This window comes from Dipteris shenzhenensis, chromosome 27, assembly GCF_047967505.1.
Source record: "Dipteris shenzhenensis isolate YYH24624 ecotype China chromosome 27, Dip_SZ_1.0, whole genome shotgun sequence".
Lineage (NCBI taxonomy): Eukaryota > Viridiplantae > Streptophyta > Polypodiopsida > Gleicheniales > Dipteridaceae > Dipteris > Dipteris shenzhenensis.
The window spans coordinates 34,787,216-34,801,623 of NC_141622.1; the positions used below are offsets into that span (position 1 = coordinate 34,787,216).

The 14,408-nt window shown below is 43.0% G+C and overlaps 1 protein-coding gene across 1 annotated transcript; it reads right to left on the reverse strand.

The window, feature by feature from the left end:
• Positions 1 to 1,123: 1,123 nt before the first annotated feature.
• LOC147884206 (uncharacterized) lies at positions 1,124 to 2,395 on the reverse strand. The gene has a single exon (XM_087398162.1). The coding sequence runs from the start codon at positions 2,393 to 2,395 to the stop codon at positions 1,124 to 1,126; it is 1,272 nt and encodes a 423-aa protein (XP_087254288.1).
• Between the last annotated feature and the right edge of the window lie 12,013 nt (positions 2,396 to 14,408).

Consider the following 14,408-nt stretch of genomic DNA (forward strand, 5'->3'; position numbering starts at 1 on the left):
ACCAGTTGCATGGTTTCATTTTCAGCAAAGACAACATCTCTACTGATAATAATCCTCCGAGTAACAGGATCATACAAACGAAAACCTTTACTCTCAATACTATACCCCACAAATATGCATTTGACACTCTTGTCATCAAGTTTAGTTCTATGTTGAGCAGGAATTAGAGCATAAGCAACCGACCCAAAAATTCTGAAGTGATTTACCTTGGGCTTGTACCCATAGTATGCCTCAAATGGTGTCCTGTTAACCAAAGCTTTTGTTGGGCATCTGTTCAAGATGTATGTGGCTGTAGTAATGGCTTCTCCCCAAAATCCTTTTGAGATTTTCTTGAATTTCAGCATGCATCTGGTCATTTCTACAAGAGTCCTATTCTTCCTTTCAGCAATAGGATTGTGCTGGGGTGTGTATGGCACAGTTAAATGATGTTTGATGCCATGTTCTTGCAAATAGCTTGCAAATACCTCTGAAGTATACTCTCCCCCTCTATCTATGTTGAGTGTTTGTATCTTGGAATTGGTCTGATTCTCAGCCATAGCCTTGAATATCTTGAACCAATAAAACACTTGGATTTGTTCTTCATGAGGAAGAGCCATGTAAATCTGGAGTAGTCATCAATGAAGGTAACAAAGTACCTTGCCCCTCTATGAGTAGTAACATTCATGGGGCCACAAACATCACTGTGCACTATTTGCAATGCTCTTATTGCTTTCACATCACCTTTCCCATCCTTTTTGAAAGGTAAGCGGTGCAATTTGCCAAGGGCACACCCTTCACATACTTCATTAACTGGCTGCTGTAATTTTGGCATTCCAATAACCATGTTGTTGTTAAACAAATAGGTCAAAGCCCTGTGATGGATATGGCCAAACCTGGCATGCCATAAATCACCCTGAGATACACATGATATAGCCATAGCATGCTGATTATAAGGCTGAGCATCAAGCTTGTACAGCCCTTTTTCATAAGTGCCTATAGCCACAATAGCATAACCCTTTTTAGGATCCTTAATCCTGCATTGGCTACCTTGAAACTCTACCAACATATGTTGATCATGAGCAATGGAGGAAACTGAAATCAGATTCTTCTTCAAATCTAGAACATACCAAACATCACGGATGTATTATTTCTTTCCTAAACCATCCAAGAGAATAGGAACATGTCCCACTCTCGTGATATCCTGAGTGGCATCATTAGCACAAACAACATGTCTGCCATGGACCGGTATAATGTCCTCAAACCAATCTCTGTGATGAGTCATATGCTTAGAAGCACCACTATCCAAGTACCAAGGATCAGTGGTGGCCAAAGATGCATCAATACCCTCTGACACTGGCTCAATAAGAGCATGAGCATGTGTAGCATGTGACATACTGGGCTCCCCCCTTGTGTCAATGATCTCATGATCCACAACACCAAAGGCAAAGTCCTTGTCATCCTGGGCATAATGTGCATGAGAAGAGGCATTTGAATTTTCAGCAGGTGCCACAAAATTACTGTTTGTAGTCCCCCTCTTCTTCTCATTAGCAATCCTCTTCTGACACTCGGCAATGTAATGACCAGGCTTTTTGCAATAGTTACATTTACCCTTTTTCTTAGAGGCGGGACTTGCCTGAGAACTTGCATTTGCCTCACTTTTGGGCTGAAATCCATTGCTGTTTTTTTTGTGAAAGTATCCTCCTTTTGACTGAAATTTGCCCTTTCCCTGCATAGCAAGAGCTTGCTCACCTTGGCGAGATGAATGAGCAAAATTAGAGGTTCTTTCCTCTTCTTGCAGGAGCAGCCCTACCAACTCATCAAATGAGACAGGTGCAGCTCTAAGCATGATAGACAAAGAGGTAACAAAAGTGCCAAATGACGGAGCCAGGCTATTGAGAGTGATAGTGACCAACTTTCTGTCTTCTATCTCCTCATCAACGCCTGCTAATTGATCTCTAAGATCAGTAATCTTAGCAATATGCTCTGCAATTGTTTGCCCTTCTTCCATCTTCAACTCCTTGAGTTGATTTGTCAAAGCTAGCACTCTAGCTTCATTTTTGACCTGATACATACATGCCAGTTTAGCCCAAGCATCTTTAGCATACCTGCAGGACTTGATAGTAGACATAATGTGCCTCTTCACTGAGAGGGATATCAAAGATAAAGCCTGGGCATTTCTTCTATCAAACCTCCTTTGCTCCTCCAATAGAGCAGGAGTAGGAGCTATGGATGTAGATGTGATGGATGAAGATGAACTAGTTGCAGTAGCAGCTGGCCTAGTTTCATCACCACTCACAATGTCCCACAAGCCCTTGCCAACCAAAATATTGCGGAGCATAAATGACCACAAGGCATAGTTTGATCCTTCCAATTTATCCCCTTCAATGATAGTGCCAAAGCTTTCAGAAAGAGACATTATTCCTGACAATTAACTGACAAGAAGATTTGGGTGTCCAAGAAGCAGGAAAAGAGTGCTGAAGCAAATCGATTTGAAGTAGGAGCTTCCGAGATGGATGTCAGTTTGATTCGGGGCTGGAAATTGCTGAGAAGAGCACCAATGTAGCAGTAGATGAACTCGTATTGAAGAAGATGGCTGCTGCTGCTGAGAAGAGCATCAATGCAACTATAGGAGACTGCTGTAGGTAGTAAAACAGCAAGAGGAGATGCCGGAAAGTGCTGGAAATCAGGGTGACCTGAAGTAGAAGCCCCCGGGCTCAAGGGCGACCTCAAAAAGAGGGGCGAAGTGAAGGCGACCTGATCTGAAGCTGTTCGGGCTGAAGTTTGAAAATCAGCAACATTGGTTGTCGACCAAGTCCTGGAGAGAGGCGACCTGAAGAAGACTTCCCGGGGCAGCAAAAAACTCAAGTTCTTCACGACAACTGACCGAAAAACGAGCTGGAAACTGAAGTGGGCTGAATGTAGGATTGAGAGCAACACGAGGACACGAGAGAACTTGCCACAAGACGGAAGGCAAGGCTGAATCTCGGTTCAAGTGACTGACGCTCTGATACCACTTGAAGGAACACAAATGGAGACAAAAGTGAACACCAGTGAATGGATGTGCTCACACACGAAAGCTCCAACAGATGTTCAATAGATCAGAATACAAAGTACTTGGCATATATAGTGACCAAGTAGAACATAAAAATAAACCAAGCACTAGACTAGCCTACAAGGTCATATCTTTGTATATGTCTACACAAGCACACAAAATGCTCTAGGACCAAGATGAAATTGTTCCAAAGACATACTTTCAAGATATCAAGAAAACTTATTTTGAGGGGGGAAAAGTAGAGATGTTATCTTGCTCCAGAGAAGTTTTAGCAATTGACAACTTTAAGGGCTATGCTCAGAGTTTTCTCTGTATAGTGGAGATAATTAAGTTGACTAGTGCAGATGTCATTAAAAGTGCAATGGATAGTACTTCACATCTAGACATCCATAATATGTCTCATCTACAAGTTCATAGTACTTGTAAATGGGGGTTAGCTTTCTTGAAATCAAGTTTGCCCAAGATAGAGTTTCCTTCAATGTCATGGAAGACACAACAGAATATTATCAGAAAAAAAGGATTATAACACAAATGGGATCCAAATTGATAAGAAGCTACAATAGTGATCAAGAGTATCATAGTGGCATGCTCACAGGTATTGAGGACATTATAGTAACAGATGTTGATTGCAGAAAAGGTTTCTTGTGTTGCAAGTGACTCAAATATACTCGCTAGTATAGAAGACTTGTCTTGTGTTGCAAGTGACTCGAATAGGCTCACTGGTATAGAAGACTTGTCCTATGTTGCAAGTGACTCGAACAAGCTCACTGGTATAGAAGACTTGTCCTGTGTTGCAAGTGACTCGAATAGGCTCACTCGTATAGAAGACTTGTCCTGTGTTGCAAGTGACTCAAATAGGCTCACTAGTATAGAAGACTTGTTTTGTGTTGCAAGTGACTCAAACATGCTTACTGATATAGAAGACTTGTCTTGTGTTGAGAATAATAAGATGGGACCACAAAGAAAAACACATGCAAAGATTGATGGGATAAGTGATGCAATAACAGGAATTGATGATATTATTGGCAATGATCATGATGTTACTATAAGAAAACAATACAATGTCTATGCTCAACAGATAATAGGATCTTGTATGCAAGAGAGAAAATCAGATAGTATGGAGAATTAAAAATTTGATTATTATAAAATTGATACAATAGATCGCGCTACCTCCCAGCCATGTACTCCTATGTGAGAAGCTTTGATGGCATGCTGGAAATAGTAGAGGATGGAGGTTGGATGCTAAGAAATCAAGGTTGCTATAGCCAGTGATGAATATGGGCTTCACGAGCGTGCTCTTATATAGCCACCAGTCGTAGTCGGTTAGACCCAATTGGGAGACCGACCCAGTCGGCCCAAAATGGCTGATTGGAGGTCGGTCTCGAAATAGGCCACCGACCACACGTTAGAACCCTAATGCAGAATAGAGCAACTAACCTACGGTATCTGTTCGGCCCAGAGCCATCTGGGATCATCTGGGGCTCCAAACGGGCCCCGCAACTCGAGAGTGGGCTGCCCCGAAAAATGCTTCATCTACTTGCTGATTTGTACTCAACCTCAGTAGAAGAAAGAGCAACTATAGGTTGCTTCTTGCTGATCGATGACACAGCTCCAGAACTAAGTGAGAAACAATAACCTGTCACTGATCTCTTGTTGTCCACATCTCCTGCCCACCAATCCGAGTCACAAAATTCGATCAAGATGTTGCCCTTGGTATAGGTGATGCCATAATCAAGTATGCCTTTGATCTATTTCAGCACCCACATCCCTGCCCTTCTCCTGGGGCTTATTGGAAAACCTCCTTAGTACACCAGTCGCAAAACTGATGTCCGGCCGCGTGTTGCACAAGTAAATCAAACTACCCACAAGTCTTTTGTACTTTGCTGTTGTAATACTGAAAAGAAAGAGTAGAGTGGACACAAACTCAGAATACTTGCTTATAGAATGAAGAAGAAAGAGGTCCTTAAGTAGGCACCTCATACAAGGTCACTGACATCACTGATGACCTCAAAGCTCCTCAATCATCTCCTCAATCTGCTCCTAGATTCACTCAATCATCCTATGTGGCTTTTCCACCACCTAACTGTGCTTGTGGGCACCTAACTGTGCCTCTAGCACTCACACATAGAAACATAAGGTGTGCCTGAGGCATACACCTTGAGATATCCCAACAAACCCCCCCTCAAGGAAATGCCTCAGGCTATGTCAAGGATACATCTAGTCTCATAGTTTCTCATGCCATCTCATGGTGGTCAAGGATTAATCTATGGCTAGGTTCTCATGCTAGCAAGGGTTACCTTGGGTGTAAGGTAAACAGAAAGGGATACAAACAGACCTTCCAATGGTTATCTCCCCTGCATGTACATGCACACAATGTCTGCAGGAGGTACCATGGAACAAAACATACACATGGCCTACATCATAAGGTGACCAGAGGTGTTTACAAAACACACAAAACACAATAGTTTATTTTCATTCATTTTGGAGGACTATCCAGGCTGAGTACCTTGACATAAAAGAGAGATCTGGAGCATACATAGAGATGATTTAAAATGCATAATCTTCATGGGATGCCTCATCTTGTGGAGGCAAAATATCCATGTCAAGGCAAGGTCTTACCACATGGGCAGTGTCTAGTGCCTTATAAGATGGTACTATGATAGAACAAGTGGATCTGAAAGTCATATCCTTCAAGAGAACAATTATCTTGTCATCTCCATAGTTGTGTAGAGAAGCATATCTTAGGTATCTGAGCTTCATCTTTTTCTTGTACTTGGAGTCAAATAAAAGTGCCATGAGAGGGTAGATCTCTGTAGTTGCTTCCTTTTTGGCAACCATTGTTTTGGCAATCTTCAACAAGGAAGTCAGGTTGGCATTTTCATCCTTTGTAGCATAACAAGACATTGCTTTATGTTTTGGCTTTTCACATATTTTGCATAAGCAAGCCATGAGAGGCTCTAACCCAAGTATTGGGTAGTGTCTTCTCTCTTACAGGGCTTAGAATAACAACTGAAATGCTTCAAAATATAAGCATTTAATGTAGCAAATAGTATTGACTAGATTTCAAACAATGATGCTTCCTTTTACATGCTTCATAGAAGTGAGTGAAATAAGCACTTTCCAATCAAAACCAGGTCTAGCAAGTCAAAAACAAACTGAATCCACACTTGTGCTGAAGTTATTGAAAGCTTCAAAAAACCAGAAATGCTAGAGTAGCATTTTATGTAGCATCATCTTCAAAAACTTGTCCAAAACTGTCAAAACTGAAAAGCTGAACTTGGAGGGCTTGTAGCTCACTCTTCAAAGCAAGGAAAAGAGGGCTTTCTGAAGCAAAAGAAAGCTCATATACCAGAGAAGGTCCAGCACAGAGGTTGGACGAAATGGTGCGCACTTTTCCCGGGAGAGTTGCTACAGGCTGAAACTGAGTTTTGACGATTTCTCCCTCGTTACTGAACCAAATGACTTGAAAAATGGCTCAAAATCTTCGTCTTGAGGTCGCCCATCTACTCCTAAGAGGGCTCAGGCAATGGCGGAGTATGCAGGGAGTATTGAGCAACAGAAGAAATTCGCTGTTTGGAGAATGGCAGCCACCACAGACGTTTTTTCTTCAATTGCTTGCAGGTGGAAGTTCGCCCATACTAGAGGAGTTTCCAGCTCAGAGGGTTTGGGCAATGGCTGTTTGTAGATGGAGAACCAAGCTCTCAAAGATTTTGGGAAGAAAGAGGAAAATGGAGAAGAAGAAGATGAAGAAGAAGATGATGATGTGGCAAAAATGGGCTCAAGGGGGATCAAAGGGCTCTGATACCATGTTGTAATACTGAAAAGAAAGAGTAGAGTGGACACAAACTCAGAATACTTGCTTATAGAATGAAGAAGAAAGAGGTCCTTAAGTAGGCACCTCATACAAGGTCACTGACATCACTGATGACCTCAAAGCTCCTCAATCATCTTCTCAATCTGCTCCTAGATTCACTCAATCATCCTATGTGGCTTTTCCACCACCTAACTGTGCTTGTGGGCACCTAACTGTGCCTCTAGCACTCACACATAGAAACATAAGGTGTGCCTGAGGCATACACCTTGAGATATCCCAACATTTGCTTCATCCACTAGTGGTGATGAATCCTCATTTGAGAGCTTCACGTCAACCTCCATAGGGGTGCCAACTATCTGGCACTTAGCCATGCCAAATGCCTTTAGTATCTCTCTAGCACACTTCAGCTGTGAGATGATTTGTTTTGGCTCTTTCCAAACTTCAATCCCCAAACAAAAATGCATCAGTCCGAGGTCTGTCATTTCAAACTCTCTTCCTAGCAACTGCTTTGTCTGCGAGATCTTCTCTTCATGGTTCCCTGTTATGACAAGGTTGTTAGATAAAGGACCATGATCATACACCTGTCTCCTTCTTTGTAGATATACAAATTTGCATCAGATGGGCTCCTCTTGAACCCATTTTGCAGAAAGTAGGCATCAATCCGCTGGTACCACGCTCGTGGGGCCTGTTTCAGCCCGTAAAGTGCCTTCTTTAGTTTATAGACTTTACCTTCTGAATCAGGGATCACAAAACCTGGTGGTTGTTCCACGTATACCTCCTCCTTAAGATCTCCATTCAGAAAGGTGAATTTTACATCCATCTGAAACACGGGCCAACTTTCCTGTGCTGCTAAAGCCAAAACACTACGAATTGTGGTTAGTCGAGCTATGGGAGAAAAAGTATCCTGATAATCAAAACCATGTATTTGTGCAAATCCTTTTGCCATGAGCCGAGCCTTGTACTTATCTAACGTGTTGTCAGACTTGTACTTGGTCTTGTACACCCACTTGGTGCCGATTACCTTGCGTTTTGGTGGTTGATCCACAAGGTCCCAAGTGTTGTTCTTCATTATGGAGCCATACTCCGACTGCATAGCCTCTATCCACCTATCATCGCCCTTTGCCTTTTCAAGACACTTGGGTTCTTCAGCACGGATCACCTCTGTCATTAAAGCGTAGTTGACCAAGTGTTCCTGTGCCCTTCTTTGCTCCTCTAATCTCTTGGACTGGTGGTGTTCAGATGGTTCCTCCTCAATGGCTAGGGTTCTCTACCATCCAAAAGCTGCTTTACCCACTTTGGGAATGGCCGTTGCCATTGTGGTTCTAGACGCTCTTCTTCCTCTTCTTTATCTTGAATCCTCCCAAGCACCGTTGGGGAAGTTTGTAACGAAAGCATGCATGCCTTAGGATCTATGGAGCACTCTAAGGTGGATGAAACCTGTGTGGAAACATGATGAAGAGAGTGCTCATGGCATGTACCTCAAGTCAATCAGGTTCCAAGATAGATTAGCTTGGACTCATAAAGAGAATCTTGAGATAGTGCAAAGTGCTTGATTTATATTACTTTAAATGAACCTCCCTTTTATAGGTGAGGGTACTTACATCCATTTGCTTGCTCACATGTGGGATATCTCCTCCATGCCATGTGGTAGCTTGCCCTTTACTCTACATGTGCTCATGGCACCACAACTCTCAACACCTCCCCTTGGTGCCATGATTCTTTGGTTACTGCAAGGTGGTCAGATGTGAGTTACAAGATCAAATCCTCCCCTGGGTGCCTACATGGCTACTCTCAGGTGGTCAAGTTTTGATTTACAAAATATAGGCAAGGTTGGCAAGGTTTTTGTTTCTCAATACATTCCATTGATGTTGCCTTTTGGCTCATGGCTTGATGACGATATCGTTGTTCTTCGCTTGGTGTAGCTTCATGCATGCTGCTAGTTCTTCCATGTGCCTTAATGCTTTGTGTGTAGATGCCATGCTTTCTGCAATGGTCATCTCATGCACTTGTGCTTTTGGCATGCTTTTTGCATTCATACGTCGCTTTTCCATTTGTTGCAAAGATCTTACCAATTGATTTATTTCAATATTGGCAATGTCTAATTGCTACCAATGAATTTGACTTGATAGGCACGTAGAGCTTGAAAAAACAATCACTTTTCCTTTTTGGAGCGTGTCCAAACTCCTCCTAGATTGCAAGTTATGCCTTGTCGAAGTTTTTGTGAAGAAGAGGGCCTTTGATGATGTGGCACAGGGATTCACATGCCGAATTCCATACTATGCTTAACAAGAGGTTGTGTGCTTAGAAGGCACTACTAACTATGCATAATGATGTGGTTTAACCAACCCTAACTCTAACTTAACCATGGCATATTGGTTTGACCTGATTGGGGTTAGCTTCATTGACCTAAGGTCCAATACACCTAACCATGGTTAGTTTCTATCTTCCATGTGTCTTTTCTCAGACTTTGGAGAAGAGATGGCTCTGTTTGTCGATCTAATGGCATCGCTCATGAAGGAGAGGCTCTGTCTGGTTGTTGGTCATAGTCGTGGGAGTTGCAAGTGCCTATTGACCTGCGGATCAGGCCCTTCATCATCTATATTGCTGCCTCTCCCACCATTTTGATCCGAATATAGACTTTTCGCATCTAGCTCTGCCGCCCCTAGTTTTGCCTCTTTTGCTACCCAGGGCCACCTCCATCCTTAACTTTACGGACTGCTTTCGTTTCCTTTCGATCTTCTTTCCCTCAGTAAACCTTTAGTGACGGATGGCGTAGGAAGCTGTAGGAGCCTTAGACTCGCTGGCTGTTGTAGTGTGTTTAGACATTGGAAAGGTTGTTCGATGGAGCGAGGGACAGCCTGTTGAGATATCGAGCTCCACTCGCGATATGCCAGGGTGACTGTTGTGCATTTATGTCACCGACTTGTTAGCTGGAGATGCGGTTGGTACACCGCCCACGAATAATAGCTGGATGACAGCTATCCTTATCTACACTAGTTCGTGGCTCAGTTAGTATGCCACCTTAGTTAGTTGAGTTTGGTTTGAGACCCACATATAGGGTTCTTCTATTTCTTTGTACTTGAGTTCTTTTGGCTTTTACAACTAAGAAGAGGAAAACTGTTTTTAGCCTCCACCTTTCTGTGTATTCCCCCATTGTGCATGTGAGAAAGCCACAAGTGAGACTCCTTCCCTCTCTCCCACAATCTTCACATGGTATCAGAGCCTTGTTCGTGGTAAGGAGCTCAAGAAAGCAAGCCAAGTTCGTGGTGTCCTGGTAAAAGGACTAGTGTGGCTTTCCTATTTCGAGTTTGGGAGCAAATCTCTGCAGGTAGCACAGCCAGAAGTGCGGGAGTGCACTGTTTCAGATTGGGACGCCCTTAGCGGTGTGGCGAGAGTGCAGTATATGCTGCGGGACGGGCAAAGCCCTTGGTGACGTTATTTTTCTGATTCGAGGTCATTTCGGGGCCCGTTTTGGAGACGGAAATTCTTCGCAGGCACTCAGAAAAAGGCCCTGTTTTTTTGCTGTGCGACCACTGCACGGCTAGTCGGTGGAAAGGTGTCGTAGAAATTGCATCGTATGCCTGTGTTCAGAGATATTGGGAGTTGCAGATTCATGCATGTTGCCTGTTGATGCAAAATCGTCACTAGAAAGTGACTGTGTGGTCAAATACCACTTTCGTCAGTTTTGCAGATATGCCCGTGTGAGGCAAAAGCTGTGTTTTTTGCAGTGACAGAATATGTTGCAGTGTTCTATAATGGCATCTCATTCTCTTTCACAGATTGTCACGGAAAAGCTTGACAAGAACAACTTCCAGGCATGGAAGTTTAGAATGACGAATTTCTTGATGGGAAAAGGCTATTGGGAATTCATTACAGGAAATGAAGAAGAACCTGTTCTTCCTAATGTTCCCAGTCAACAGGAAATGCAGGCATTCAAAGGATGGCATGAGAGAGCCAGGAAAGTTATATACTGGCTGTCTATCAGTATTTCAGACTCCATGATTGTGCATATTCAGGATGCAAATATGCCAAAGGAGGCATGGGATACTTTGGCAAAAATGTATAGCACAAATACGCAAGCCAGGAAAATGCAACTCAAACAGGAGTTGCACAATGTGCAGAGAGAAAATTTGAGCATAAATGACTACCACATGAAAGTGAAGAAAATTGCAGATGCACTTGCTTCCATTGGGTCGCCAGTGGATGATGACGATTTGGTCTCTGTGACCTTGAATGGTTTAGGAAAGGATTATGCACAGTTCCGGACATCCATTGCCGTCCGTGAAAAATTTCCTGATTTTGAGGAGTTGATTGCTCTTCTAATTTTCGAAGAGCAGAGAACTGGTGGTGCATCTTCTTCAGCAGGAACTTCAAAAGAAACTGTCTCTACTCAAATGCTGGCAGAGGTAGAGGCAGAGGTAGAGGAGGCCGATCTGCAGGCCATGGTAGAAATCAGAATATGCAGCAAAGGCAAGAAAACCAGTCCTATGCAGGAGGACGTGGTAACTCTAGAGGCAGGGGGAGCCAAAGAGGCCGTGGTGGATGGCAGAGAGGCCAAACCGCAAACAGCAATGTTGAATGCTACTATTGTGGCAAAATGGGTCATATGGCTAAGGACTGCTACAAAAAGCAGAATGACATTATGAATGGAAAATTGCAGCAAGGAAATTATGCATCTTCTAGCAGGCAGGGTGATGACAGAAATGAGCATCTATTTATGGTGCAGCATATGACCAATTCTGTGACAAGTGCAGAAGAACAAAATGATGTGTGGTATGTTGACTCAGGTGCGTCAAACCACATGACAGGTCATGCAGAATGGATGCAAGATGCAAGGAAAATGGAAAAGCCAGGATTTGTGGAGACTGGTGATGATACTGCACATCCTATTGTGTAGATTGGCAAAATTCCTTTGTCTATGCAGGATGGAAAAAAGAAATACTTGTCTGATGTATTTCATGTCCCGAACATCACCAAGAACCTGGTTTCTGTTGGTCAGATGGTTGAGCAGGGCTTGCAGGTTAGATTTAATCCTCATGGATGCTTTGTTGAGGATATGAAAAATAATGGTCGCTTGATAGCAAAAGGAAAGAAGAAGGGCAGGATGTTTACGTTGGATGCAGACATGCCTGAATTGAGTGCAGCAATGTTTGCACATGGGACCGGTGTAGTTGCAGATATTGATATCTGGCACAAACGCATTGGTCATGTTAATATACAGCGACTGAAATCAATGCAAGCCCAAAATATTGTTGCAGGATTGCCTAAATTCAAGGTTGCAGAAATGCACATGGTTTGTGAAGCCTGTCAATTTGGGAAACAGGCAAGGAAACCTTTTCCTAGGCATGTTCAAGAGAGTAAAAAGCCATTGGAATTAATCCACTCTGATGTGTGGACTACAAAAGCTGCATCTATTGGAGGCTGTCACTATTTTGTCACATTTATTGATGACTTCAGCAGAAAACTGTGGGTGTATTTTATGAAAAAGAAGAGTGAAGTGTTTGGGCACTTCAAAGCTTTCAAAGCTATGGTGGAAAAAGAAACAGGCCTGCAAATAAAATGCCTAAGGTCAGATGGAGGGGGAGAGTACCTCTCAAATGAGTTTGCAAGGTTCTTGCAGGAGCATGGTATAAAGCAGCAATATTCATGCAGTCATACCCCACAGCAAAATGGAATTGCAGAAAGGAAAAACAGGCATATTGGAGAGGTATCTCGGGCTATGCTAAATGAAAAAGATCTACCAGATTATTATTGGGCTGAAGCAGTTGCTACAGCAGTTTATATAATGAACAGGACTCCCACTGCAGCAATACATGGCATGACACCAGAGGAGATGTATACTAGTAGGAAACCAGATATTTCTCATTTGAAAATTTTTGGTTGCATTGCCTATGTCCATGTGCCAGATGAGTTGAGGTCCAAGTTCTTTCCAAAAGCTGAGAAGTGCTTCTTTATTGGTTATTCTCTGCAGCAAAAAGGATATAGATGCTATAACCCTTCTACACGAAAGTTCACAGTGAGCAGAGATGTTTTTTATGACATGAGCAGCTGGTATAAACCAGTAAATGTGATGATTGATGTAGATGCACAAAATGGTAATGCTGCACAGAATTCACAGCAGCAATCACAAAATATCAGTGGACTTGCAGTGTCCTCTAGCAGTGCTTCACATACTTCGCCATGGACAGGCAGATTGAGATCAGGAGAATCTCCTCAAAGCAATGCAGAGAGTGGTACGCAAGTATCACGAAAAGGAAAAGAGAAGGTAGATCAGCCCATGTTTGATGTGAATGCAGGTCACTGAATGCAGGTCACTCTTGTGTGGATGGTGAATCCAGTGGCTCAGAACAAAGCATTGATGATGAGTTGGGTATTCCTTCTGTTGTTACACCTGGAGTAAGGAAGACCAGGGATGTTTTGAGAGCACCTGGAAGTGAGCCTATTTTGCGCAGGTCTACCAGGGTTAGGTATCCTGTGGATAGGCTGACATATGATGGATTTACAGCCATTCACTATGCCTATATGGTCAAAGTGATACAGGAACCAGAACCCACTTCTTTTGAGCAAGCCATGGGAAATGAAAAATGGGAGAAAGCCATGGATGAAGAAATGGATGCCTTGGATGCTAATGCTACATGGGAATTGGTGCCTTTGCTAAAGGCAAGAATGCAATTGGTTGTAAATGGGTTTATAAGATCAAGCACAATGCAGATGGTTCTGTGAATAGATACAAGGCAAGATTAGTTGTCAAGGGGTATGCACAGACATATGGCATTGATTATGAAGAGACTTTCAGCTCGGTTGCAAGGATGGCAACCGTAAGAGCAGCCATTGCTATGGCTACATCAAAGGGATGGTCTTTACATCAGATGGATGTAAAGAATGCCTTCTTGCATGGTGATTTGCAAGAAGAGGTCTTTATGGAGCAGCCAGCAGGTTATGTTCATGCTATTCATCCCGAGTTTGTTTGCAGGTTGAAGAAAGCCTTGTATGGCTTGAAGCAAGCACCTAGAGCATGGTCTGACAAGATAGGACAGTATCTTGTCACTATTGGCTTTCAGATTTCCAAGGCAGATTTCTCACTCTATGTGAGAAAAACAGAGAAAGGGATTATGCTGCTGGTCATTTATGTTGATGATTTGATCATCACAGGTGATAGTGATGAAGATATCCTTCATGTGAAAATGCTATTGAGGCAGAAGTTTGAGATGAAGGATTTGGGAGAGCTGCGTTATTTCCTGGGCATTGAGGTGATTAGATCACCAAGTGGGATACAGCTCTTGCAGAGGCAGTATGGATTGGACATGCTGTCCAAATATGGGATGACAGGCTGTAAGCCTATTTCAGTTCCTTTGGAGCAGAATGTGAAGCTGAGCGCAGATGCAGGTGAGCTTCTGGAGGACCCTACTATGTACAGACGCATAGTAGGAAGTTTGATTTACATGACTATTACCAGGCCAGATTTGAGCTATGCTGTTGGGTTGGTAAGTCAGTTTATGCAGGCTCCAAGGAAACCACATTTGGATGCGGCTAGACGCATACTCAGGTATGTGAAGTCCACAT